This window comes from Eremomyces bilateralis (genome assembly GCF_010015585.1).
Source record: "Eremomyces bilateralis CBS 781.70 unplaced genomic scaffold P152scaffold_49, whole genome shotgun sequence".
Classification (NCBI taxonomy): Eukaryota; Fungi; Ascomycota; class Dothideomycetes; order Eremomycetales; family Eremomycetaceae; genus Eremomyces; species Eremomyces bilateralis.
Genome location: NW_022985115.1, coordinates 5,857 through 29,097, shown reverse-complemented (window position 1 = coordinate 29,097; position 23,241 = coordinate 5,857). Strand labels below are relative to the sequence as shown.

The 23,241-nt window shown below is 50.9% G+C and overlaps 5 protein-coding genes across 5 annotated transcripts; all 5 read right to left on the bottom strand.

Annotated features, from left to right (window-relative positions):
• Positions 1–1,045: 1,045 nt before the first annotated feature.
• Positions 1,046–2,294, bottom strand: P152DRAFT_517929 (uncharacterized protein; the record flags this gene model as incomplete). Its single annotated transcript, XM_033683038.1, has 5 exons — positions 1,046–1,148; positions 1,390–1,618; positions 1,741–1,896; positions 1,963–2,048; positions 2,080–2,294. 5 exons carry the CDS (start codon positions 2,292–2,294, stop codon positions 1,046–1,048), a joined length of 789 nt encoding a protein of 262 aa, XP_033529576.1.
• A 1,112-nt stretch (positions 2,295–3,406) lies between these two features.
• P152DRAFT_406450 (P-loop containing nucleoside triphosphate hydrolase protein) lies at positions 3,407–4,162 on the bottom strand (the record flags this gene model as incomplete). Its single annotated transcript, XM_033676878.1, has 1 exon — positions 3,407–4,162. A coding segment is annotated over one exon (756 nt), but the record flags the coding sequence as incomplete, so codon positions are not given.
• Positions 4,163–5,842: 1,680 nt separating this feature from the next.
• On the bottom strand, positions 5,843–7,567 carry P152DRAFT_510100 (uncharacterized protein; the record flags this gene model as incomplete). Its single annotated transcript, XM_033682641.1, has 2 exons — positions 7,441–7,567; positions 5,843–7,379 (listed from the first exon to the last, which is right to left on the bottom strand). A coding segment is annotated over exon 2 (1,419 nt), but the record flags the coding sequence as incomplete, so codon positions are not given.
• A 916-nt stretch (positions 7,568–8,483) lies between these two features.
• On the bottom strand, positions 8,484–8,639 carry P152DRAFT_383304 (uncharacterized protein; the record flags this gene model as incomplete). The annotated part of the gene is made up of 1 exon (XM_033675779.1): positions 8,484–8,639. A coding segment is annotated over one exon (156 nt), but the record flags the coding sequence as incomplete, so codon positions are not given.
• Positions 8,640–13,448: 4,809 nt separating this feature from the next.
• On the bottom strand, positions 13,449–14,632 carry P152DRAFT_261123 (uncharacterized protein). Its single transcript, XM_033674789.1, has one exon. The coding sequence runs from the start codon at positions 14,309–14,311 to the stop codon at positions 13,709–13,711; it is 603 nt and encodes a 200-aa protein (XP_033529572.1). The 5' UTR covers positions 14,312–14,632; the 3' UTR covers positions 13,449–13,708.
• Positions 14,633–23,241: the final 8,609 nt, after the last annotated feature.

Sequence of the window (23,241 nt, the reverse complement as noted above, 5' to 3'; positions counted from 1 at the left end):
CGTCGCCTTACTCTATGGTCTTGCTCTTTCGTCTTCCTCCTTCGTCTTGCTGCGTCGCCTTGCTCCTTCGTCTCGCTGCATCGTCTTGTAGCGTCGTCTTACTCTATGGTCTTGCTCCTTCGTCTCGCTGCATCGTCTTGTAGCGTCGTCTTACTCTATGGTCTTGCTCCTTCGTCTTGCTGCGTCGCCTTACTTATTCGACTGGCTCCTTCGTCTAGCTCCATCGTCTGGCTTTGTCTTGCTCCATCGTCTGGCTTTGTTTTGCTCCATCGTCCTGCTTCTTCGTCTTGCTCCTTCGTCCTCCTGCGTGGTCCTGCTTCTTCGTCTTACTGCGTCATCGTGCTCCATCGTCTGGCTGCGTCGCCTTGCTCCTTCGTCTTGTTTCTTCGTCTTAATACGTGGCGTTGCTGCGTGGTCCTGCTGCGTGATCTTGCTCCTCTATCGTGTTGGGTAATCTTGCTCCTTCATCTGGCTCCTTTGTCTTACTGCGTCGTCTTGCTGCGTGGTATTGCTTCTTCGCCTTGCTGTGTCGTCGTACTCCTTCGTCTTGCTTCTTTGTCTTACCTCTTCATCTTGCTTCTTCGTCTTGCTCCATCATCTTGCTCCATCGTCTTGCTCCTTCGTCTTCCTGGGTGGCCTTGCTTCTTCGTCTTGCTCTATCGTCTTGCTCCATCATCCTGCTCCATCGTCTTGCTCCATAGTCTTGCTCCATCGTCCTTCTCCATTATCTTGCTCCATCGTCTTCCTTCATCGTCTTGCTCCATCATCTTCCTCCATCGTCTTGCTCCATCATCTTGCTCTATCGTCTTCCTCCATCGTCTTGCTCCATCATCCTGCTCCATCGTCTTACTCCATCGTCCTTCTCCATTGTCTTGCTCCATCGTCTTGCTCTATCATCTTGCTTCTTCATCTGGCTCTTTCGTCTTACTGGGTCGTCTTGCTCTATGGTCTTGCTCTATGGTCTTGCGTCCTCGTCTTGCTCCTTCGTCTTGCTTCCTCGTCTTGCTACGCCGCCTTGCCATTTTGTCTTATTGCGTCGTCTTACTTATTCGTCTTGCTTCTTCGTCTTGCTCCTTCGTCTTGCTCCTTCGTCTTTCTGTGTGGTCTTACTTCTTCTTCTTGCTGCGTCGTCTTGCTCCTTCGTCTCGCTGCATCGTCTTATAGCGTCGCCTTACTCTATGGTCTTGCTCCTTCGTCTTGCTGCGTCGCCTTACTTATTCGCCTAGCTCCTTCGTCTAGTTCCTTCGTCTGGCTTTATCTTTATCGTCTTGCTGCGTCGTCTAGCTGCGTCGTCTTATGGCGTCGTCCAGCTGTGTCATCTTGTAGCGTCGTCTTACTTATTCGTCTTGCTCCTTCGTCTTGTACCTTCATCTTACTCCTTAGTCTTACCGTGTAGTCGTACTCTTTCGTCTTGCTCCTTCGTCTTCCTGTGTAGTCTTACTTCTTCGTCTTGCTGTGTCGTCTTGCTTCTTCGTCTTGCTTCTTCGTCTTGCTTCTTCGTCTTGCTTCTTCGTCTTGCTTCTTCGCCTTGCTTCTTCGTCTTGCTTCTTCGTCTTGCTTCTTCGTCTTAATGCGTGGTCTTGCCTCTTCGCCTTACTGCATCGTCGTACTCCTTCGTCTTACTTCTTTGTCTTACGTCTTTATCTTACTTCTTCGTCTTACTCTATTGTCTTCCTCTATCGTCTTGCCCCATCGTCTTACTCTATCGTCTTGCTCCTTCGTCTTGCTGCGTTGCCTTACTTATTCGTCTGGCTTTGTCTTGCTCTATTGTCTGGCTTTGTCTTGCTCCATTGTCCTGCTTCTTCGTCTTACTCCGTGGTTTTGTTCCTTCCTCTCGCTCTGTCGTCTTACGTCTTCGTCTCAATTCATCTCCCTTCGTCTCGCTGTATCGTCTCGCTGCGTCGTCTTATTCTATATTCTCGCTCCTTCGTCTGGCTTCTTCATCTGGCTCCTTCGTCTTACTGCGTCGTCTTGCTCTATAGTCTTGCGTCCTCGTCTTGCTTCTTCGTCTTATTTCCTCGTCTTGCTGCGCCGCCTTGCCCTTTCGTCTTGCTACATCGTCTTGTTGCGTCGTCTTACTTATTCGTCTTGCTCCTTCGTCTTGTGCCTTCATCTTGCTCCTTCGTCTTGCTGCGTGGTCGTACTCCTTCGTCTTGCTCCGTCGTCTTTCTGTATGGTCTTACTTCTTCGTCTTGCTGCGTCGTCTTGCTGCATCGTCTTGCTCCTTCGTCTTGATTCTTCGCCTTAATGCGTGGTCTTGCTGCGTGGTCCTGCTCTTTTATCGTGTTCTTCATCTTACCTCTTCATCTTGTTTCTTGGTCTTGCGTGTATGGTCTTGCCCCTTCGTCTTACTACTTCGTCTGACCTTCTATAACTCCTGATATCGACTGAAGTCGCTCCATATATAAATCATTACTTATTACTAGGTCGCTAATCGTCTTCGCTAAAAATCATTGGATTGATCTTCCTATCGACCTGCTAACCGCCCCGCAATCCAGCCAAACTCCCACATCAAACTCCCCCCTTCAATCCCGCTCTTGTATTCGCGCCTCGCTAAATACTCGTCAATAGCTACTTCGGAACTAATGCTAACGCCGAACCCGTCTAACCGCGATATCCACTCCTGGTATACCCCTGGATCGATCCACCGTAGCCCCCAAACCACCGCCTTGACCACTCCAAAATACTGACACCTCTTCCCCGTCGTCCTCCATCGTCCGTTTTCATCCGCCGTATACCGCTCGCATAGTGCCTGCGCTACCCCGCACTGGAAACAACACGAATATGCCGCGTATCGGATTCTGGTTCGTCGCCGGTCGATCTCTACTCGTGCCTCCTGTGCTTCGACCTGTGGACATGCCGTAACGACGTGATCGTGCCTGCGACATACCACACATACGCCCAGCCATTCGTCCAATCGCTGTTGCAATTCATCCACTCCTAGTGCCTCGTCCTGTCGTGCCTGGACCGCTCGTCGGCGGATCGCTGCTAACTCCCTCTGCTGCTGATCGAATTGTATCGCGAAATTGGCTTCCTCCGTTGATTCGCTATCTATCGATTCGTCGTCATCCGTCGATTCGTCGTCGTCCGTCGATTCGCCGTCTGGGGGATCATGTTCGTTTATAGGTCGTTCTTCCTCTCCCACGTCGACTTCTCTCGATCCTTGAACATGTCCCGGCTCTCCCAACGCATTGGACTCTTCGAATGCATCGATTGTCTCGCTTAACGCCTCTACCGATTCGCCGTCTATGGATTGATGACCGGGCCGACATAAATCGCATGCCTCCGCTCCTTCACATCTACGTCGCCCCTGGTGCCCATCTAAGTACTCGTCGAGCACTATCCGCCGACACCCTCCATCACTTCGTAAAAACCGCTGCACTAACTCATCCTTACTGGAATTCCCGACAACGATCGATCGACTGGGCTGTCCGTCCCGTCCCGCTCGTCCGCTTTCCTGTGCGAAATCTATCAAATTCCGTGGCACATCGGCATGAATAATTAGCCGGATATCGGGAATATCGACCCCTATCCCTAACGCACTAGTAGCCACGACGATGCGGATCTCTCCAGTACGAAATTCCTCTAAAACCTCCGCCTTTTTCTTGTCTGGTAAACCCGCATGGAACGCCTCGCAGACGCCTAACCCGCTTCGTGCTAACCGCTCGACCCGGGATCGGGAATTACAATATACCACCACCTTACCGTCCTCCTGGTCCACCAACGCTTCGATCACGGCGTCCTGGTCCTCCTGCCTAGCCCGGGGGTCTACTGAAGCCACTGAATACCGGATATTCGTCCGGACGGTGGGCATTCGAATCACGACGCCTTCGTCCTGCCAATGCATACGCTCCCGTAGTACCCTCTCCTTGCTAGGTGGCAACGTGGCCGTCAATAGCACCATCTGCGTCTCGGCGGCTACTAACGACCCTAACCTTTGCAATATGGGCCGGAAACCAGTTTGATCGTTCAATATGACGTGGCACTCGTCGATCACGATCCGATCTAACCGCCTCGTCGCTTTCAACCGGTTAATGAACGTCTGGAATTCCCCGGACACGGCCGACTCTGGCGTCACCAGCACAATGCTTTCGGCATCGGGTGGCCTACGACCGTTCCATTCGGCGCATCCGATCCCTAGCTTCTTGCATCGTCGTTTCATGTCCTTGCGCAATGCGACCAATGGTACAACGATAATGGTCGTCCCTCCCGGCTCGACCCATGCTGGTAACATAAATAATACCGACTTGCCAGACCCGGTGGGCATGATCGATATTACGGGGCTAACCCCGGCTTGAATCGCCTCGATGGCTTCCTGTTGGACCCCCCGGAACGTAGCCTCCCTCCCCATCATACGCTGGAACTGCTCGGCGGCGTTCATCCTCCGTATTCGCGCCCATCGCTCGAACCGCGCCTCGTTAGCGTCGTCTTCGAATAGGCACCGTCGTTTAGAGCTCCCTCTCGGCTCCTGGGCGCTCTCGAAACCCAAAAACCGATGCCAATCGACGCTAGATCCTCGGAACCGCATCCGTGTGTCGGCTACCGCGCCGGCCATCTCTATGATACCGCGGGAATACACCATTCCAGCCACATGCGTGGAATGGCCTGCCTGTAGATCCGCAATCTCTGCCTCGGCTTGCTCAGGATCGGGAGTTTCCTCGTCGTCTTGCTGGAACGCAGTCGGCGCGCGCATGAATCGTCGACTAATCCCAATAGCAACGTTCCGGTAATCCATAATGCCTATTCGATGCCCCAATCCGATCTCCGTCTCGCGCCGCAATACCGTGGCCATCCGTTCCGACGTCCACGACTGCCGATACTGCTGCTTAGGCCACATATGGGCTGGGGACGGGATATGGCCATCGATCAACGACTGCATGCGCTGCTGGAACGGTAATACCAACCACAAATACCGGACCACCAACTCGCCGACCTCCCGTGGCACATACCGATGGATAATCTTGACGTTGCCACTAATAGCGTATCCCTTGTGGTATTGGGTTACAAACACGACCATACCGTCCTCAATGAAAACGTTCCGATGGGCCCCTTTAGCGGTATTCTGATGTCGAATGCTCAATAGCTCAGTCCCTCTTGCAGGCTGTCCGCCAGTAATGTGCATCAATACTAGCAACTTCTCGCGAAACCGTGACAGCTTGGTCATATAATCGTTCACTCCCTTCCGGCGGACACCGCTCTCGCTATCAGGTCGCTCAAATTCCCGCCGCATTGCCTCGTGCTTACCAATTCGGTCAAACAGCCATGTCTCTCCATTCACAGGGAATCGAGTCCGTTGGTCCTGTAAAAAGTTCCATCCGGGGCGTCCATTGGTCGGGTCGTCGCGCAATAGCTCCCATGGGACGATGGGCATGTCTCCCACTCCGTCAGTACAAAATAATAATTCAGCCATGATTTGGCGCGTCTCGAACAGTATTCCGTGGATCATACCGCGGAACTGGGCCATACTGAACTGAGTGCCCTTGTACAGTAACGTCTCGCCATCGTTCCACTCCACATGGCCGCGAGCGGTTGTGTTATAATGGATCTTCAGCCCATACGTGCGCAAATTCAACATCCATTGCATAGGACTTTTGCTACCGCGAACCATGAACCCATCCATCATCCGGTTAACCCATTCTAAACAGTCCGGCTCGTCTGATTGGCGGCTCGATCGGACTAACCGAACGGGTGGGCTAGACCATGGGAATATTGCGGTTTTAGGGGATGTCTGGGACGACCTTTCGGGTGGGGATGTTCCTAGGGATGCCGCTGGGGATGCTCCTAGGGATGGGGACCGGTTGCCGCTTTCGTACTCGCTATTACTACCCTCGAAATCGATAACCGACCCTTGTCGATATCCATCTGGCTCGTCTGGGGGACCGGCCATATTCACAGCTTTCTGGATAACCATAAACCGAGCACACTTGATGATAGACGACAGGATAGGTGGATATGTCTCCGGATCCCTCCATGTGTCGCCATTAACGCCCAATACAGCTAATACGCATACCAACGCACTTTCGTACTCGTTCCGCATGACTTTGTGGTTCAATAACTGGATGCAAAACTCTAAGCATGCTGTTTGAACGGGTGTCATCGTAGGGAACTCGTCGCTCTTGTCAGGACGTGGTTCGTCGTCGTCGTTGTCGTCGTCGTCGTCGTTGTCGTCCTCTTCTCTCTCCTCCGTTTCGTCCTGTACTTTCTCGGCCTCCGCTATTAACCGGACAAACGCCTGCATCTGCGCCTGGGTGAACTTGTACGCTGGACTCTCCCATTCGTGCTGTTTTTGGGTTCGGATGAAAAACATCAATATCTGTCTCCATGGCTGTGCTCGTCGGTCGATGGAATCTGGATCCCAATAGATCTCTAACGGCACATATTTCGTCTGATGCTCCTCTGTCCGAACAGCTTCCAACCGGATGAACATGCCGGTTTTCGATACCGTTTCTTGGCTGATCCGGACAACATCGGTCATAGCCTTCCATACGACTTGCTCTAATGGGTCGGCATCCTTCCCACCATCGCCAGGCTTCGCCACCGACGCCATCAGATCCTCCCGGTCTAAATCGCCTAAATACTTGTGCCATCCACTGCACGCTAACCATGGATTCGGCTCATCCTTCTCCCCAGCCTCAATATTTGTTCGAATACGCTTTTCGATCCCCTGGAACTTCTCCTCCGCCATCTGTTGAATGCGTTTCCACGAGTCGATTCGCTCTTGGGGCATCTGCCCTGGTATGCGTGGGGCGATGCGGAAATACTGTGAACAATGGCGGCTTGTGAAAAATCGTTGGCATAACACCTTCTCGACTGCGTTGTTAAATCGCCGTTGTACAGCGATTTTCCCCTCGTTGGTCTGTCCACCGCCCTGTCCTTGTCCTCGCTTCTTGGTCATAGTCCAATCGTGGACGGTCCGCCAGTGAGTGATCAATGCCTTACGGTTACGGGAAACCTTCCCACATACCACATCGATAGATTCGTTGTTAACCGGTAACCGACACATTAACCCATCCTCGAACAATGGTAACGCCTCGAACGGTTCAGCGACCGCCTGGGGGACTAGAAACTCTATAGGATCCCGGACTAATCCCCGCCATCGTTGGACGACCGTATCTATCGCATCGACTACCTCTTTCTTCGCTTTATGATGTTCTCCCTTTAAATGGCCTCGGATATCCTGTGGCCATACGCAGTACCGACACTCTTTGCATACAATTAACCCATATTCACGGATCCGGGTGAAATACGCCTCTGGATTCATGTCACTGGTGAGGATTGTATTGACGGGTTTAGAGCGGTTTGGGGGCTTATGTGTGGTTAGATCGGCTTGGTTCGGGATCGGGTGGATTCAGGATTAAAACGACTCTAGATTTGATCGACTATGATTATATTAGCTATATTTTCATCTACAATAGATCTAAGCAACTAAATCTAACTCACTTTGTGTTACAGTGCTATTATAGAGGACCATAGAGATGGATCACGATGGTAAAGTAGCTTACATTCAATGAAACGAATGATAAAGAAAGGGAAAGGAAATAGAAACGAAAGAGGAATCTGATCTACATGTGTCTCTTGCCGCAGTGGTTATTTGCTTTTTACCTCTCAATACATGCGACTGTCCTGTGATCGTCAGGCTATAAGGCAGTAATCTCTCGACGCCTTGAAGCACGAAAAAGTGCGACCGTGACAGTTGTGTGAGCTAATATCTGATGTTGGCCTGAATGCCTGAGGCCTACATACCGTTACATGGCCACCTAGCTAACCTTACCCCATCAAAATCGCCAACAACTTCAACCATCGATATCTCATAGAATTTTGGTTTTTTTATCTAGAAACTGATAGAGCTGGTAGAAGTAAGAGGTGTGATTCTTTTGTATCGGTTTTTATAGTAATTAAACCATGTTCAGGGAAGTGTTCTATGGCTCAAACTTCCAAAGAAGTCTACTCTGTAAATTTAAACCCTGAGGTTTTGTCCCTCATACAACTCCAAAGAAGTCTACCAACACTTCTTTGCACGATTTAGTTTAGGGCACGAAGAATGAGGCAAAACTCTGTGATTCGTGATATACTAGAATCAATCTACAAAGGGGAAAGGGAGATCTAAGTGTGAGGGGAAATATTCAGTAGGCCTTGGGGTGACCACAACACATCGTGAGGCCGTAAGGCCTCCACATCCCAAGGCCCCAAGGCATCAGACTGAATTCAGTCTTCGATCCTTCACACTACCCCCTCCTCAAAACACGCGAAGTCCTCTGAGTCTTGAGATAGGCCTCTCCAGACGATTATTCAGTAGCTCCTCGTCTAGATGCCTCGTCTCGTCAGAGTGGTCGAGAAGGTGTCCCGCTATCATCTAGGCCGGTACCTTGGTCGGCAGAGCGGTTCTAGCGTCTGCTTCAGTCCATCGCATCTCATTGTTCCGATTGTCGGAACGTATCAATCGCAAGGGCGTAGACGAAGTCACGCCAAATTTCCTCGTCGAAGAAAGATGGATATAACGCAGGGGAGTCCTTGTGTGCATCGTGATATTCTCTCACTCGATCAGGCGCGCCCGTGAGTTCCCACCATGGCTGCCATTTCGGTTTTTCGTTCCATGCGTCCCATCCTTCATATTGTACTCGGTACATGATGCAGCCCTTCTATCCTGTCGCTTTGTCCTTCCTTCTATTGTCGATTCTACAGTCTACTACCTTTTTCACTTCGTAGTCTGCCCGAGTTCCGTCGTCATTTTGGTTTTCGGCTTCTGCTCTTGGAGGTCGTTGGCCATCGAATGGCTTGCTGTCATCGAGTCGGAGTAGCCATAGGTGAAATACAGGGTGGACTCCTTCGAGGGCGTTCGATGAGAGGTCTAGTTCATAAGCAAAGTGATCGATCGCTCGAGTAATCTGGAACGGGCCAATGTTCTTCAAATCGAGTGATTTCGAAGGTCGAGCTGAGTTAAGGTACCGAGTGTCTAAGTAGACCCAATCACCTACTTTGAACTGCGGAGCAGGCAGTCTGTGTTTATCTGCGTGTTCCTTCTGCAGCGCTTGCGCCCACTCTAGCTGTTTCCGGACTCTCAATTGAATGTCACGAATTTGCGTAGCTAACTTGACGGCAGGTTGAGAGGTGCGGAGGGATTCGTCCATTTCGATGCCCATGCGTGGCAGGTAACCTTTGGTGAGTACGAAAGGTGATTCGGATGTTGATGCATTCGGTGACGCGTTTGATTCGAATTCGGCGATAGGTAACCACGTGACCCAATCATTTTGCTTATAATTCACAAACGTTCTCAGGAACTGTTTCAGTGAAGCGTTCGCTGACTCAGTCTGTCCATCTGTTTCTGGATGATGCGCGGTAGAGAGTTTCGGCTTCGCTCCAATGGTCTTACAGAGATTCTTCCAGAACTGAGAGACGAATTGACTGCCTCTATCAGAGACGACAGTCCTTGGGAATCCCTCCTCGCGCCAGACATATTCAATAAATGCCTGGACCACGTCTTCTACTTCCAGCGATCTGATCTGGATGAACTTCTTCTTTTTCGAGAGTCTGTCGACGACGACCATGATGTTCTTGAATTCGGTGCCGTTGTAGAGACACGGAGGCAATTCAACGATGAAATCGACCGAGATATCCGTCCAATACCTCTCTGGAATTGGGAGGGGATGAAGTAGGCCCTTGTGGCCATCTCTGTTCACATTGGTGACCCTGCACCTGTGACAGGCTTTCACATAGCGTGTCACGTCTTCCGTCATCTTTGGCCAGTAATAGAGTCTGCTTAGTCTCGAGTAGGTATTGTTCTTCCCAGAATGACCGCTCACCGGCGCGTCGTGCGCTAATTTCAAGATGTCCACTCTCAGCTTCTCATCGTTTGGGACAAAGGGTCTCCCCCGCACAAGCAACACCCCGTCGTCGCAGACCGAGCAGTCTGCAAGGTCTATCCGTAGCCTGTGGGTATGTAGGAGAGCGTGGGGAATTATTCGGTCCCCTCTCCGTTTGGCTTTCGTCAACATCTGGATGATTGAGTCGGTTTTGCTAAGCGATATGATTCTGGATCGAAGATCATCAGTTGAGGGGGCGTCTTGTTGATCGTCTAGAAATGTGTCGGTGGCGACTATTGGGTCATCAGGTCTTAGTGATTCGTGGAAATCGTTTACGGCTAAAGCCAGGTCTTTGACTGTCATAGAGAAGTCATCAATCAAAAGTGTCGCCAACGACACCTGTCTGCGTATCTCTAGATCGACTTTCTCTGGCTTCAATATCACCTGCTGCTGCAAAGTGATTCTAGGATCTGATTCATCTTCTGGAAGGTCACCTGGTCTCCTTGTCAACGCGTCCGGTTTAGTGCCAAGTCGTCCCGGTCTGTACTTGATGATAAAGTTGAATTCCGCAAGGAACTCAGCCCATCTTGCTTGTCTTCGGTTTAACCGCTTCGTTGTCATAAAGTATTCAAGACTCTTATGATCGGAGAGTACCTGAATGGGGTGTTCGACTGGCGATCCTGCTAGCTCTGGGTGCCATTCCTCAAATGCTCGAACTATCGCGAGCAGTTCCTTGTCATAAATCTCGTAGTTCGTTTCTGCCGGAGCCATGCGTTTTGACAGGAACGCTATTGGTTTCAAAACCCCATCCTCGTCCTCTTGGGAGAGAACTGCGGCGGTAACATAGTCGGACGCATCAGTTTCCACCCACGACTGTTTGTCCGGGTTAAAGTGTGCTAGAACGGGAGCTGTGGTGAAGGCCTTCTTTAGCTTCTCAAATGCCCTATCTTCAGGTCCATCAGCAGGCCAGGGGTACTTGGTGTCCCTATTCTCCTTCTTTGTCAATGTAGTGAGCGGTTCCGCTATGCTAGCGAATCCTTTGATGAATCGTCGGTAGAAGTTGCAGAAGCCGATAAATGCCTGTACGTCTTTCAGGTTGCGAGGTGTTTGCCAATCTAGGACCGATTTCACTTTCGATGGGTCCATGTTGATTCCTTCGGTGGAGACTATCAATCCTAGGTAAGTGACTTCCTTGGTGAAGAAAGAGCACTTATGGACGTCGAGGTAAATGTCTGCGCCTCTGAGCTTGGTCAAGGCTGCCTTAACGTGAGAGACATGGTCCTCTCTATTCGTGCTGTAGATCAGGATGTCGTCCAAATAAGCCGTACAAAACAGATCCAGATATTCCCTCAACGTGTCATTGATGAAAGCTTGCCACGTTGCAGGGGCACCTGTCAATCCGAAGGGCATGACGACATATTCGTATAGTCCATATCTGGTCAAGAATGCGGTCTTTTCAATATCTTCTTCCGCCATCCTTATCTCATTGAACGCTGCTATCACATCGAGTTTCGTGAACCATCGAGCTGAGCATAGCTTGGCCAAAGTCTCCTTGATCAAGGGGGGCACGTTCCTGTTCCGGATAGTGACTGCGTTCAGAGATCGATAGTCTATGCAAATCCGTAGTCCCCCTCCAGGTTTCTTCACAACCAGGACCGGGGCTGCGTACGGAGACGTGCTTTTTCGAACGTAGGTTTTCCCAAGCATATTATCGACATAAGCTTTCACAACCTCCGCGTCCTTGTTGGACACTCCGAAAAGGCGTTTCGCTGGAGGTGGTGCAGAGGGGTCAAGTTTGATCTGATGGTCAATTCTAGGTCGCTTCGGTAGGAGCTTGGATGCTTCCTTAGGGTCCTACCTGTCGATAAATTCATGGAAATCCGGTAGGATGAGCTTCTTGAGTAATTCCTTCGAAATCGGTTCCTGATTAAGTTTCTCATAGAATTTGCTGTAGTCATCGGAGACTGCAGCTGCTGCTAAGTCCATAGTAACGGGTGGCTTGGAGCTGGTCGCATTGTTGGTTAGCCGTTCGAAATCCTGTGGCCAGAGGGCTGTCTCCACATGATCGGGACGGGAGGCCATTTTCACAAAGGCTGATGCAGAGATGAATTCGATGTCTGGACCATTCGGGTCGTTTCCTATCTCTTCTATGATCTTCGAGGCCCCTTGGCAGCGTATCTTGACAGGTCTGTGGGAAAGTAGGCACCTTCCGAGGCACTCGTCTCCGGCAAATGTGACAGTGCGGTCTTTACAAGCAATGTTCGCGTCGTGGTCCTCAAGCCAAGGCATCCCAAGAATCAAATCGAATCGTCCAAGGTTGGTGACATATGCCAATTCTTCAACGTAGTGGTCCCTGTGTCGGAACCTCACCAATGCCATATGTGTAATATTGGCCGTCGAGTCGTCGTCCGCGTAGTGTAACGTGTGCTTTCGTTTTAAGGCAATGGTTGCTACCTTGTGCTGGCGGATCCACGAAGCATCGACAAAAGCAGTCCCGGATCCACCGGTGTCGAAGAGACTCCTACTCCTAGTGTACAATTGGGTTCTGGGGGAAAAAATATGACAAGTGGCTTCCAGTTGTTTTCCTGCTTTTAAGGAGTTTTTCTCGTTTTTTTTGTTTTTGTTTTCAGGAGTAATTATACAGGTTAGTCTCAGTCTAACGGGTTCGGATAAGGTGGCTAAGCGCGACTGATTCGCTTCCCACTCGCGACTGTGAGTGAGAGCTCCTAGTTTCCCTGATCCGAGTCAGAGTCCGATTGGTAGGACGCTCGCGGCTCGGCCTGTGCCGTCTTGGTCCGCGGAACCTGGGCAGGGGCATTTGGTTCAGAAATCCTTGCATTGGACGAGTTGGTCGATATGCCCACCAGGTAAGACCGAAGCTCCAGGTCCGATTCCTTGAGCTTAGGTGGGTAGCCATTCTTGCATGGTGCGTTCTCGTCGTTTGCGACATGGCCTTTCTGTAGGCACTTGTAGCATTTCCCTAGCCTCTTCAGGCGTTCTCGTTGCTCCGCAGTTCGTCCCCAAGGAAAATTCCTTAGGTCTCTTGCAGTGGCGTTCGAAGTATCCGTGGCCGTGCCGCTCTTGTTAGGCAGACGACGAGAGGTACTCGTCGAGTTCTGGCTGTTCGGCGCTGCACGTGACCTGTTGGCGGCCCTCTTGGCGTCGGTCATATTTATTTCCGTCTTCCGACAGGCCTCTGCAAACGATACGAAATCTTCCGAAAGGTTGCTCGACATTGCATCTTGCAATGCGGGTTTTAAACAACGCCTCAAGTAACGTACCTTCTTCTCACTGCTAAGGCTGGGGATATCTGCGATCGTCGAGTTGAATCGAGGCCAGAATTCGTCGAAAGACTCGGAGTCTTTCTGTTGAAACGTCGGGTTAAAGATCTGCCTCTCCGCCTTTTCCTCCCTATGTTTAACACGAAAGTTGTTATCCAAATCGTGTAAGAGTTCTTGCAAGGTCTGATAGCGTTCATTCTAGGGAGTTTCTGGGCTGACTCTACGGGCTACCACTTTGAATGCGGTGCCAGACAAGAAGTGCATAACGTACCCAACCTGCGAAGCCGTGTCTGGGTAGATGTTGGCTTCTTGGCTCAGTTTGTTCGTGAGTTGCAGCTTCCAAGGTTCGTAATCGTCCTTGCCTGAGTCTCCAGTGAAGACTAGGGGGTTAGGGTATCTCCTCCGTGAGAATCCGGGAGTAGACGACGAAGGTGCTACGGACTGGCAAGTGACTCTAGATTCCGGAGTTTCGATACGGGATTCTTGTCGACGGCGTTCCTCACCAATAATCACTGACCGGTCGTCTCTGTCCGAATCATACGGCCCATCGTCGTGTGATTGCTTAGGTTCGGTTTCGAGTCGGTTCATCAGCTCAGTAATCTTATCATTAGCTGCGTTCAAGTCCTTCTAGGATGTCTCGGACACTAGGCGCCAATGATCACGTCTGGTGCGGACTCGTTGGATATCCTTTTCTAGAGCTTCGATGCGATTAGGAAGGAACGTCCTCTCCTTAAGCATGGTTCGTGTGGTTTTCAGTTCGTCTTCGGTTTCAATCAGTTTAGATTCGAGATTGGCCGCTTCATGATTCAGTGCGGCGATCCTAATCATCATTTTCTTATGCTCTTTTTCCATGCCTTCAGCCTCTTCGGTAAGAGCAATCATTCCGTTGAACCAAGCTTTTGGTTCGTGCTTCACCTGAGCGGCGAAGTTCTCTACAGTCTGGCAAGTGTGCAGGGCTTCAGCTGGGGGCAGCGCGATAGGCCGTCGGATCGATGATCGTCGGCGATCAGGCTGTCCTTCGTTTTCGTCATCGTTTTCATGAGAACCATCTCCATCACTCTCATAACTTCCGGGGACGGTTTGTTCAGCAATTCCGACGCCAACGTTGCCTCCACCTAGGTCTACCTTTCGTAAGGAGTATCTCCTATTGGAGTCTAGGCGGGGGTACGTAGTTTGGGACATGCCGGAGGTCTGGGAATGGTCGTCCACCTGAGAGGTTGAATGAGACATGGGTTCTCTTCTTAATGTAGGGTAATTCTCCGAGGGTGAGTCGTCGGACTCGAGGATTGTGTTCAGTCTAGCCAGATTTGTCTTTTCTGATTCCGGATGAAGCCTCAACTTTTATGGGGAGGTAGATTGATTATGTCAGGGCACGAAGAATGAGGCAAAACTCTGTGATTCGTGATATACTAGAATCAATCTACAAAGGGGAAAGGGAGATCTAAGTGTGAGGGGAAATATTCAGTAGGCCTTGGGGTGACCACAACACATCGTGAGGCCGTAAGGCCTCCACATCCCAAGGCCCCAAGGCATCAGACTGAATTCAATCTTCGATCCTTCACAGATATTTGGTGCGTGAATTCCGATGCCGGTAAGGCCGTTTCTGCATGATCCGTCCGTAAAGATAGTTCTGAGGCCGAGCTGGGCTGCCCTTGTTATTGCGGCCGCTTCCTCTTCGATGATGACTCTTGGCGGGTCTTGCCACGGCGGCTTGACGAATTCTGCTGTCTTCTCAAGCGATTTCAGATTGATGTGTTGGAAGAGCTCGGCTGTAGCTTCGAGTGGGGATCTGTGTGTCTTAGCTTTAAACAGACGCTTGATGAGTCTCCATCCGTAGTGATTCTGTGGTTTTGTATGCATCTTGATCCAGTGTTTCCGGGTGAGTTCGTGGAGTCTTTCCTGGACCGTTTCGACTCCTGCTTCCGCGGTTGCGACCTCGCTCGCTGCCGATCTGAATATAGCCGTGATTGCACTCGCTCCTAGTTTGGTAGCTCTCTCGATATGGCGGGCTACTGTACCTGCCGATCCTGGGAACCATATCTGAGCCCCATAGTCGGTGGTCGGTGTAACTGTTGCCGTAAAGATCTGTCTCGCTGTTTTCGGGTTGAGTCCCTTGAGTCTCTGGAGCGCCATTGCCGCGATTTCCCCTCGTTTCGCTGCTCTTCTCGCGTGGCTCTGGAAATTGAGTTTTTGGTCTAGTATGATTCCAAGGAGTTTGATCTCTGATGCTGGGGCTATCTCGTTATCCATAAATACCAGTGGCAGGAGCTCGTTCTCGTCCCGTTTCCAGCGTCTGGTGAAGTGAATAAGTTGGGTCTTGTCCGGTTCGAACAGCGCACCGCTTTCCTGGCTCCACTTTTCGGTGTTCGGTAGGATTTGTTCCTGGATTCGCTGGATATTGCTCTTGATGTCTGGGCCTGTTACCCAGGCTGTGAAGTCGTCTACAAAAGCCATCGTTCCCGAGCGGTCTGTTACCTTCCCTGCGACGAGGTTTACGTTGTAAAAGAGAAAGAGGATAGGGGAGAGTGGCGACCCTTGTGGTAAACCAGCGTGGGCGATGTCCATAACTTCTGATTCAGTGCCATTAACCATGATTGATGCCTTCCGATTTCCGCAGAATTCGTACACCCATCTTGTAATCTCTGGTGGGATTCCTCTTTCCTTGAGTCTTTGGCATAGTACTCCCTTGTTGACTCCGTTAAAGGCGCCTTTGACATCGAAGGTAACTAGCGATAGTATCTTCTTCTGTTTCCATGCTTGGTAGATTTGCTCTGTAACTAGCTGGAGGGCATCGGTCGTCGATCTCTGCTTTCTTGCTCCGTAGTGGGCTTTTGGGAGTATCCCGTGCATTTCGTCTAGAAAAGATAAGCGTTCTGCGAGCACCGACTCTAGCGCCTTGCCCAGGGTGGAAAGCAAGGAGATAGGCCTATATGCCTTCGCGAGGGTGTAGTCTGGTTTGCCTTGTTTTCTAAGCGGGACGATCCGCGCAATCTTCTATTGCTCTGGGAGGTACGATTCTCTGACTGACGCTTGCAGGAGTACATGTACGTGGTCTCCCACTTCTGGCCACAGTTTCTGCCAGGCCGCTGGTGGGAGCCCATCTGGTCCTGGTGCCTTAAAGGGTTTTGCTCTGTAGATCGCCTCTCGCACTTCCTCTTTGGTGATCTCTTTCCATGGGTGTTGGTGTCCTTCTCTAGCTTCGGGTGGCTCTAGGGCGTCTGCCGGTTGGCTGAAAAACTGTATAAGGAGTTCCTCTGATATTGCCTGGTCTGTTTTCGCTAGCCCTTCGTTTATCTTAAGGACTGATATCCTCCTAAACGCGCTTGACTGGGCTGGGTGAAGGTATTTTGCGGCTTTCCAGATATTGTTGTTGTCGCTAAGAAATTCCTTCCAGCATGTTCTTCGTTGTCTCCGTATCGCATCGTGGAAGGTTTTCCTAGCTACCCTGGCTTTCTCTTCTAGGCGGTTGTTGGGGGTTCCTGCTCTTCGCGTTGAGGCTGCTTCGTTTCTCGCCCTTGTATGCGCGTTTTTGAGGTCTGTGAGGTTCATTGTCCACCATCTCTTTGAGAATGCCGATGGCCTGGCGACTGGGGTGTCTTGAAGGACCGCCTCTGTAACAATCTGGACTAGCTGGGTACTGAACTCGTCGATTTTCTCTTTTGGGATTATCTTGTCTGGTGGGATTTGCAGGTTCTTTATCCCTTCCTTGGTGGTTTTTGCTACCCTCTTCCAGTTAGTCTTCCGGAAGAGCCTTCTTGGTTCGTTCGTGCAGTCGTATAGGACTAGGTCAAATTGGGACTCGATTGCTTTATGGTCCGAGCCATACTCGGTAGGCCAGATTGTACATCGGAGCATGTCTTCGAATAGCCGGCTTGATACCATGCAGAGGTCGATCGTGGTTCCTGAGTTGTGTGTAGAGGTACCCCTGGGGAGGGCAAGTTGTAATCCTTGCTTATGCATGAATTGGATAATATCCTCCCCATGGTTGTCTCTGACCCTGTCCCCTCCCCATAGCTGATCGTGACGGTTGAAGTCCCCAGCAATTAGTAGATCATGGGACGGGAATCTTACTGTCGTGTTCTCAATCAAGTCTAGTATCTCTCTAACCTGGGCTTGGCTCTCCGCGACTGTTGCTGCTTGTATTGGTACGTAGACTGATATGATAATCATCTCTCGTCCGTTGATCTCCACTTCGATTGCTGTGATGTCTGGTGACCCTACCTCTATCTGCCTGGGTCGCAGTTGGTGGCTTGCATAGATCAGTGACCGCACTGGGTATCGTAGTGTCTTATGGGTTTCGTTTGGGATGAACTGTTGGAAATATGAGTGTGTAGATGGTGCTGCGACCACTCGATCGTCGTCTGTCAGGAAGCAAGATGGTTCCTGTATCAGGATAACGCTGATATCCTGTAATAATTCGTCGTTCATCAGTGCGTGCTGTGCTTCTGGCATTTTCCTCATGTTGGCCTGTAGTATTCTCAGAGGTTTACTACGCATTAAAGAATTCCTGGGGGACGTCTCTAGACCATGCGTCTACTACCCGGAGGGGGTCTTCTACCTGGGGGGCGTTTCTAGTCCTTGCGTCTTCTGTACAGTCCGCTGCGTTATGGTTGGGACCTTGGCACTTGAAGCATTGTCTGCTTCGTGGTGTTTCGAAGAACTCTTTAATTCTCACGTATGATCCCTGGATAGAGATCGATCCTTCGTTGAGTAGTCTATCTTTCTCTGCTTGCGATCTACAGAAGACTACTAACTCGATTCTCAGGTTGGCTGATGGCCGGCTAAGTAGTCGCATGCCGCGGATCTGGGCATCGTTCTCGATGCAGATGGCCTTAACAATATCTTCATCGATCCGTCGACCTGTCTCTGGGTTGCCTACCGAGAATCTGTCGACTCCTGTTGCTTTGACTTTGAAATCCTCGCGGATATTCAATTTTATGTCCTGGAGCGTTGGATCGTTGGCCCATGGTAGTGCTGTCTCTATGGTTTCGACTTCCTGTTGTGATCGAAAGACGAAGCCTATGCTCTCTGGTCGGCGGTTTAGTACGGCGGTGCACTTGCAATTCTTCGTTTCGTCGGTTGCCTGTAGGGTCCTGTTCATCATTTCCTTAAGCTCCTTATTACCGGCCGAACTATATCGAGAAGCCGAAAGGTTGAGGTTAACCGTCGGTGGCCTGTGGTTTTCCCTCCTTATCTGGCCGTTTCCTGGAGAGGGGATACGTGTCACGACGGGGTCGGAGACGGAACGAAGATCTGGGATGGTGTCTGGTGGTGTAATGGCGATCGATGGTGAGAGCATCGTCGGGGAAGGGACTGTCAGGCTGTTCGATCTTGCCGCGGCGATTGCGGTGTATGATCCCGTTCGCGTGCTTCCTACGGGGCTAGCTATACTAGGCTGGCTAAGCACGGTTTGTTCTACTCTCTCTACGGTTTGTCTTAGCGTCTCGACCGTCTTCTCCATATCCTGGAATTTGTTCGTGACGTTCTCGAATTTGTTGGTCATGCTGTTTAGTTCGCTTTTCAGCCTTTCGTTCTCGGTTTTCAGTTCCATTGTCTGTGCTTTGATTCCTTGTTCTATTGCCGCGATGCCATCTCGGAGCATCTTGGTAATCGCGTCACTCGAGCCGTGATCCTTCTTTTGGCTAGCCGCCATCTCTTGTTGCAGTCGTTCGTTTACCTCCCGGGCTCTGGCCTTTGCCGTCTCTTGGGTTACCTTCCCTGCTCTCGTTGTGACTCCTGATGCCATAGGGGTCGATCCCGTGCTTGGCGGCTCTCGGGATGTCGGTGTTACTGTGCCCCTTCTTCCTGGAGGCGCCCTCGGGAGGGCGGGGGGCATTCCTGGTAGTCCTTTCTATTGCCCGGGTTCCTACGTGTAGTGTGGTATAGGGCTTCAGTGGTCGCTACCACAGATGATGGCCACTAGTCGTGTAGGTTCGTGATGCTCGTCTGTTGCTGGATGTGTGCGCTCTTGACGCGTCGCGACGCGTTTGTTTGCTTGCCGATCACCTTAACTTCCCACGCGTATTACGATGCAGAATTTCTAGTGCTTGCTATTACAGACTATAATAACTAGTCACGCAGGAAGCTCTGATTGCCCAAAATCTTTATGGTATACAACATGTTGACTCTTTGGCCTATCATATGACTGCCGTAGCATCATATCTTAAAACCAACCTAGAATAATGGAAAATAAGCCTTTTATGATGCTTCTGTGAATATAATTCGAGTACTCTTTTAAGGGAGATTCGAAGACTGCGAACTCTAGCTTCGTTCCTCCAGGCTCTCTTTCAGCGACACCCGCTTGCGGGTTCGCATCTCTTGTTAGAATATATATCGCTTGAGAGGAATGACGTAGTCACGTGATACGAAGTTCGGCACGCAGGATCAGAACCATAACATGTAGAGTGTTTGGATTGGTCCTAAATCTTGATGAAATGTAGAAGTCAACGCGTACGATCAATTTCTGAAAACAGATTAGCGATAGCCTTTCCGGATCAAGCACACTTAGCGATGGGAGTTCCCCTCACCTATATCATGATTTGATACTCGACACATCCACACAAACTATGCAGGAGTCTCTCAGACGGCAGTGGTGCCCTCTGCCTTCAAGGCGCATGATTGGTCAATATTTAGTGGCGTGTGCTAAAGAAGAGGCTGGGCTTCATTGGGTATAGCGGAGCCCCATAATGGCCAGGGGGCACCATTGCCGCCTGAGTCCCAACTGAGATAATTGTAGAGAGGAGACTTAGAACTTCTCTCTTTCTCGCTAGTAAATTCCATAACGTTAGAACCGGTATCACTATCCATTTATGTGATCCGTTACAAAGTTGCGCGATATATATAACGGAACTTCGAGTTCGCTAACTATAGTAACAGTAGAAAAGCGTATAGCACGAGGGGAGCACCAGAGCTACCACGGTCGCTGGACACAGGGACAAGGTAGTTAGGACCTGTAACTGCAGTGCAATTATTGTACTTTAGTATAACAATCGGTGTCTTCGCCATTAATTTTTCAGCGCAAGGAATTGTATCACTACCATGAGAACCTTCGTCAGGCAATAGATGGGAAGGAATGCTACGCGTTCCGATGCCCTAACTTGTAGAGCGAGGTTAAGCGGTTGAAGAAGGCCCTTATTATGTAGGAGAAGCGGGAAAAGGCCAAGCTACGGCTACCTGCGAACCAGAGCTGAGAGCGCTTCGCAAGAAGTTAAGAGGAGGTACAATAAGTAGACATGTGTCTGTGCACACCCCCGAAAATCACCAAATCTGATCGCCATACACCGTATCTTGAGATACGCTGAAAAACACATACAAATGCAAATTCAGTTTACTTTTTTGATTGCTTAATTGGGAAATATCTAATATTTCGTATGCCACCCTTTTGCCTTGCTTACCGCCTGTAGACGTCGCGGAATTGAGTCGATCAGCTCTCGGATCGTCTCCTGCGGGATCGCCCACCACGCCTCCTTTAACGCCGCATTCATGGCCTCCCGTGCCTCCTCCGAGGCGCCCATCGTCTTCAATTCAGGGTGGAGCTCTAGGACCATGGTTTTCAACAGATGCCACATGTGTTCGATGGGGTTGATGTCTGGGGAATTGGCCGGCCAATCGATGACCCAAATGCCGTGCGTCTCCAGCCATTCTTGGGTGATTTTGGCCGTATGGATCCTTGCGTTATCCTGGATAACAACATCCCCGGGTTCATACGTAGGGAGAAGTCCCTCCTCTAACGTAGCGATGTAGGATTTCGCGGAATAGCCCTGTCTTGCGGAGGTTTCGTCGCGGTCCATGATCACCAGGTCTGACCTCCCATCACGCGAGATTGAGCCCCATATCATCTGTGAAATGGCCTTGCCAGAGGTCTTAGGCTCTACCATTTGCGGATCATATGCCTCGTGGTACAGTCGCCATACCCATACCTGCTTACCGCCCGCCCCTTTCTCATACGAGCACTCGTCCGTGGAGTGGGTCCAGGAGAAGTCGAATTTAAGGAATTCGTGGGCAAACCGAAGGCGGTCTTTTGCGCGGTAAGGCTTCAGGTAAGGCCTCTTCCTCGCTCGCCATTTCGTAAGGTGATATTTCTTAAGGGTTCGGTAGATGGTCTTCCTAGAAAAGCGGAGGTACGAAATACCTGCGAGGAGCTCTCCGTACTCCATTTGAGGAAATCGACGCGCGATTTGAACGATATGCCGTTCGTCAGAGCGTGATAACTTATGGGGACCCCCTTCACGAGGTAAGGATATGGTGGCTTTGTGTTCTTCCCACCTCTCCATAGTCCCATACACCGCGCGTCGAGAGACGCGAAAGTTGCGCGCGATTTCAGTCTTTGGTTTCCCATCTTCAACAGCCTGAATAATCCCAGCTCTTTGAGAGACTGATAACTCCTTATTAGGCCTTCGATTACCACTAATTTCTGTGCCAAAAGACCTCATTTTGGTAAAGTTATTGATTGTCCAAGTAAGTGGTGGGTGTAGAGATATCAGCTGAGACTGGGGTCTGTGCGCAGACTCTTGGCTTAGTACTTTAATAACAGGCGAAGAGAGTAAATTATCTTTGTGATTGCAAGCTAGATGATAATCTGACAGAGTCTGGCTTAGGCATTGATTGATTGACCTGCGGTGGCCTACTCTAACAACCAAATTCTCGTGGACAGGTGCTCGTAGAGTGGCAGAGCTCTCATTGCGGGCCAAGTATCTTGATCTTTCCCAATATTCATGTACCCAAACTCTATTCTCTAGCTTGAAATAAATCAAAGAAAGCTGTCCAAAGGGTGCCCTTGATAAGGAGAATCATTCATGACAAGCCCAACTCTAAGCCCAGCATGTGTTTCCTCTCCCGCTTGCGCTCTCCGCCTTCGTTTTGAGCGCCGATTTGATTCCCCGTCCAGTTCATAGACCTTCTCTTTTTCAAATTCTTCCGCCCTGAGTGCGATGGTATTCCTGCAAAGCTCTTGATGAGGGACTAACAGTCTAGTTGTGCTCTCGTAGTGCAGAGCGCCGTCAAAATTGCAGAAACCCCCCACAGTAACACCATGAAGATTGCGGTCCCAACTCGCCGCTTTCCGCTTCCTGGTCCCTCCTTGGCGATGGGCGGCATCTTCCATACGAGAAGCTTGTGAAGAACCTATGCTATGGACGGGGGAGCTTCGAGTAAAGACGTGAGGATAGGGTTGACAATCATTAGCCACGTTCGCTGGACTCTACGTTAGCTATGCACGATAGCGCCTCAAATACCATCGCGGTCGCTGTCGCAGGCAGTGCCGTAGTGCCCGGCCCTACGAGCGGAATGTCAACGCTCTCAGGCTTAGTGGTTGTCGATGAGGGAAGACGCCAGCGCTTCGTCGGCGGAAGAACTACTCTCAGCAGGAGACTCGCCCTCCTCCAGGAAAAAAGTGAAGTCGAACAGCGCGTCAAAACCGAAGTAAAGTGCCTCTGGTGGTAATAAGTATTGTAGATCCATGAATGATGATAGGGGAGCGCTGAAGGACTCCAGCAGCTTGACGACACCCTCGTGCCCGTTCTGGGCCGCCGAACATAGCGGTGTCCGACCGTCCTTATCCTTCGAGTCAGCGTCGGCCGTGGCCTCGAGTAGTAGCTTGACGATACCCTCGTGCTCGCTCCGGGCCGCCCACCACAGCGGTGTCCGACCGTCCTTATCCCTCGAGTCGGCGTCGGCTGTGGCCTCGAGCAGGAGCTTAACGATACCTTCGTACCCGTTATCGGCCGCCCACGATAGCGGCGTCCGACCGTAGCCATCTTTTGAGTCGGCGTCGGCCGTGGCCTCGAGCAGCAGCTTAACGATACCCTCGTGCTCGTTCCGGGCCGCCCACCACAGCGGTATCTGACCGTAGTTATCCTTCGAGTCGGCGTCGGCCGTAGCCTCGAGCAGCAGCTTGACGATACCCTCGTGGCCGTTCTCGGCCGCCGAACATAGCGGTGTCCGACCGTCCTTATCCCTCGAGTCGGCGTCGGCTGTGGCCTCGAGCAGGAGCTTGACGATACCCTCGTGCCCGTTATCGGCCGCCCACGACAGCGGCGTCCGACCGTAGCTATCTTTTGAGTAGGTGTCGGCCGTGGCCTCGAGCAGCAGCTTGACGATACCCTCGTGCCCGTTCTCAGCCGCCCACGACAGCGGCGTCCGGCCGATCTTATCCTTCGAGT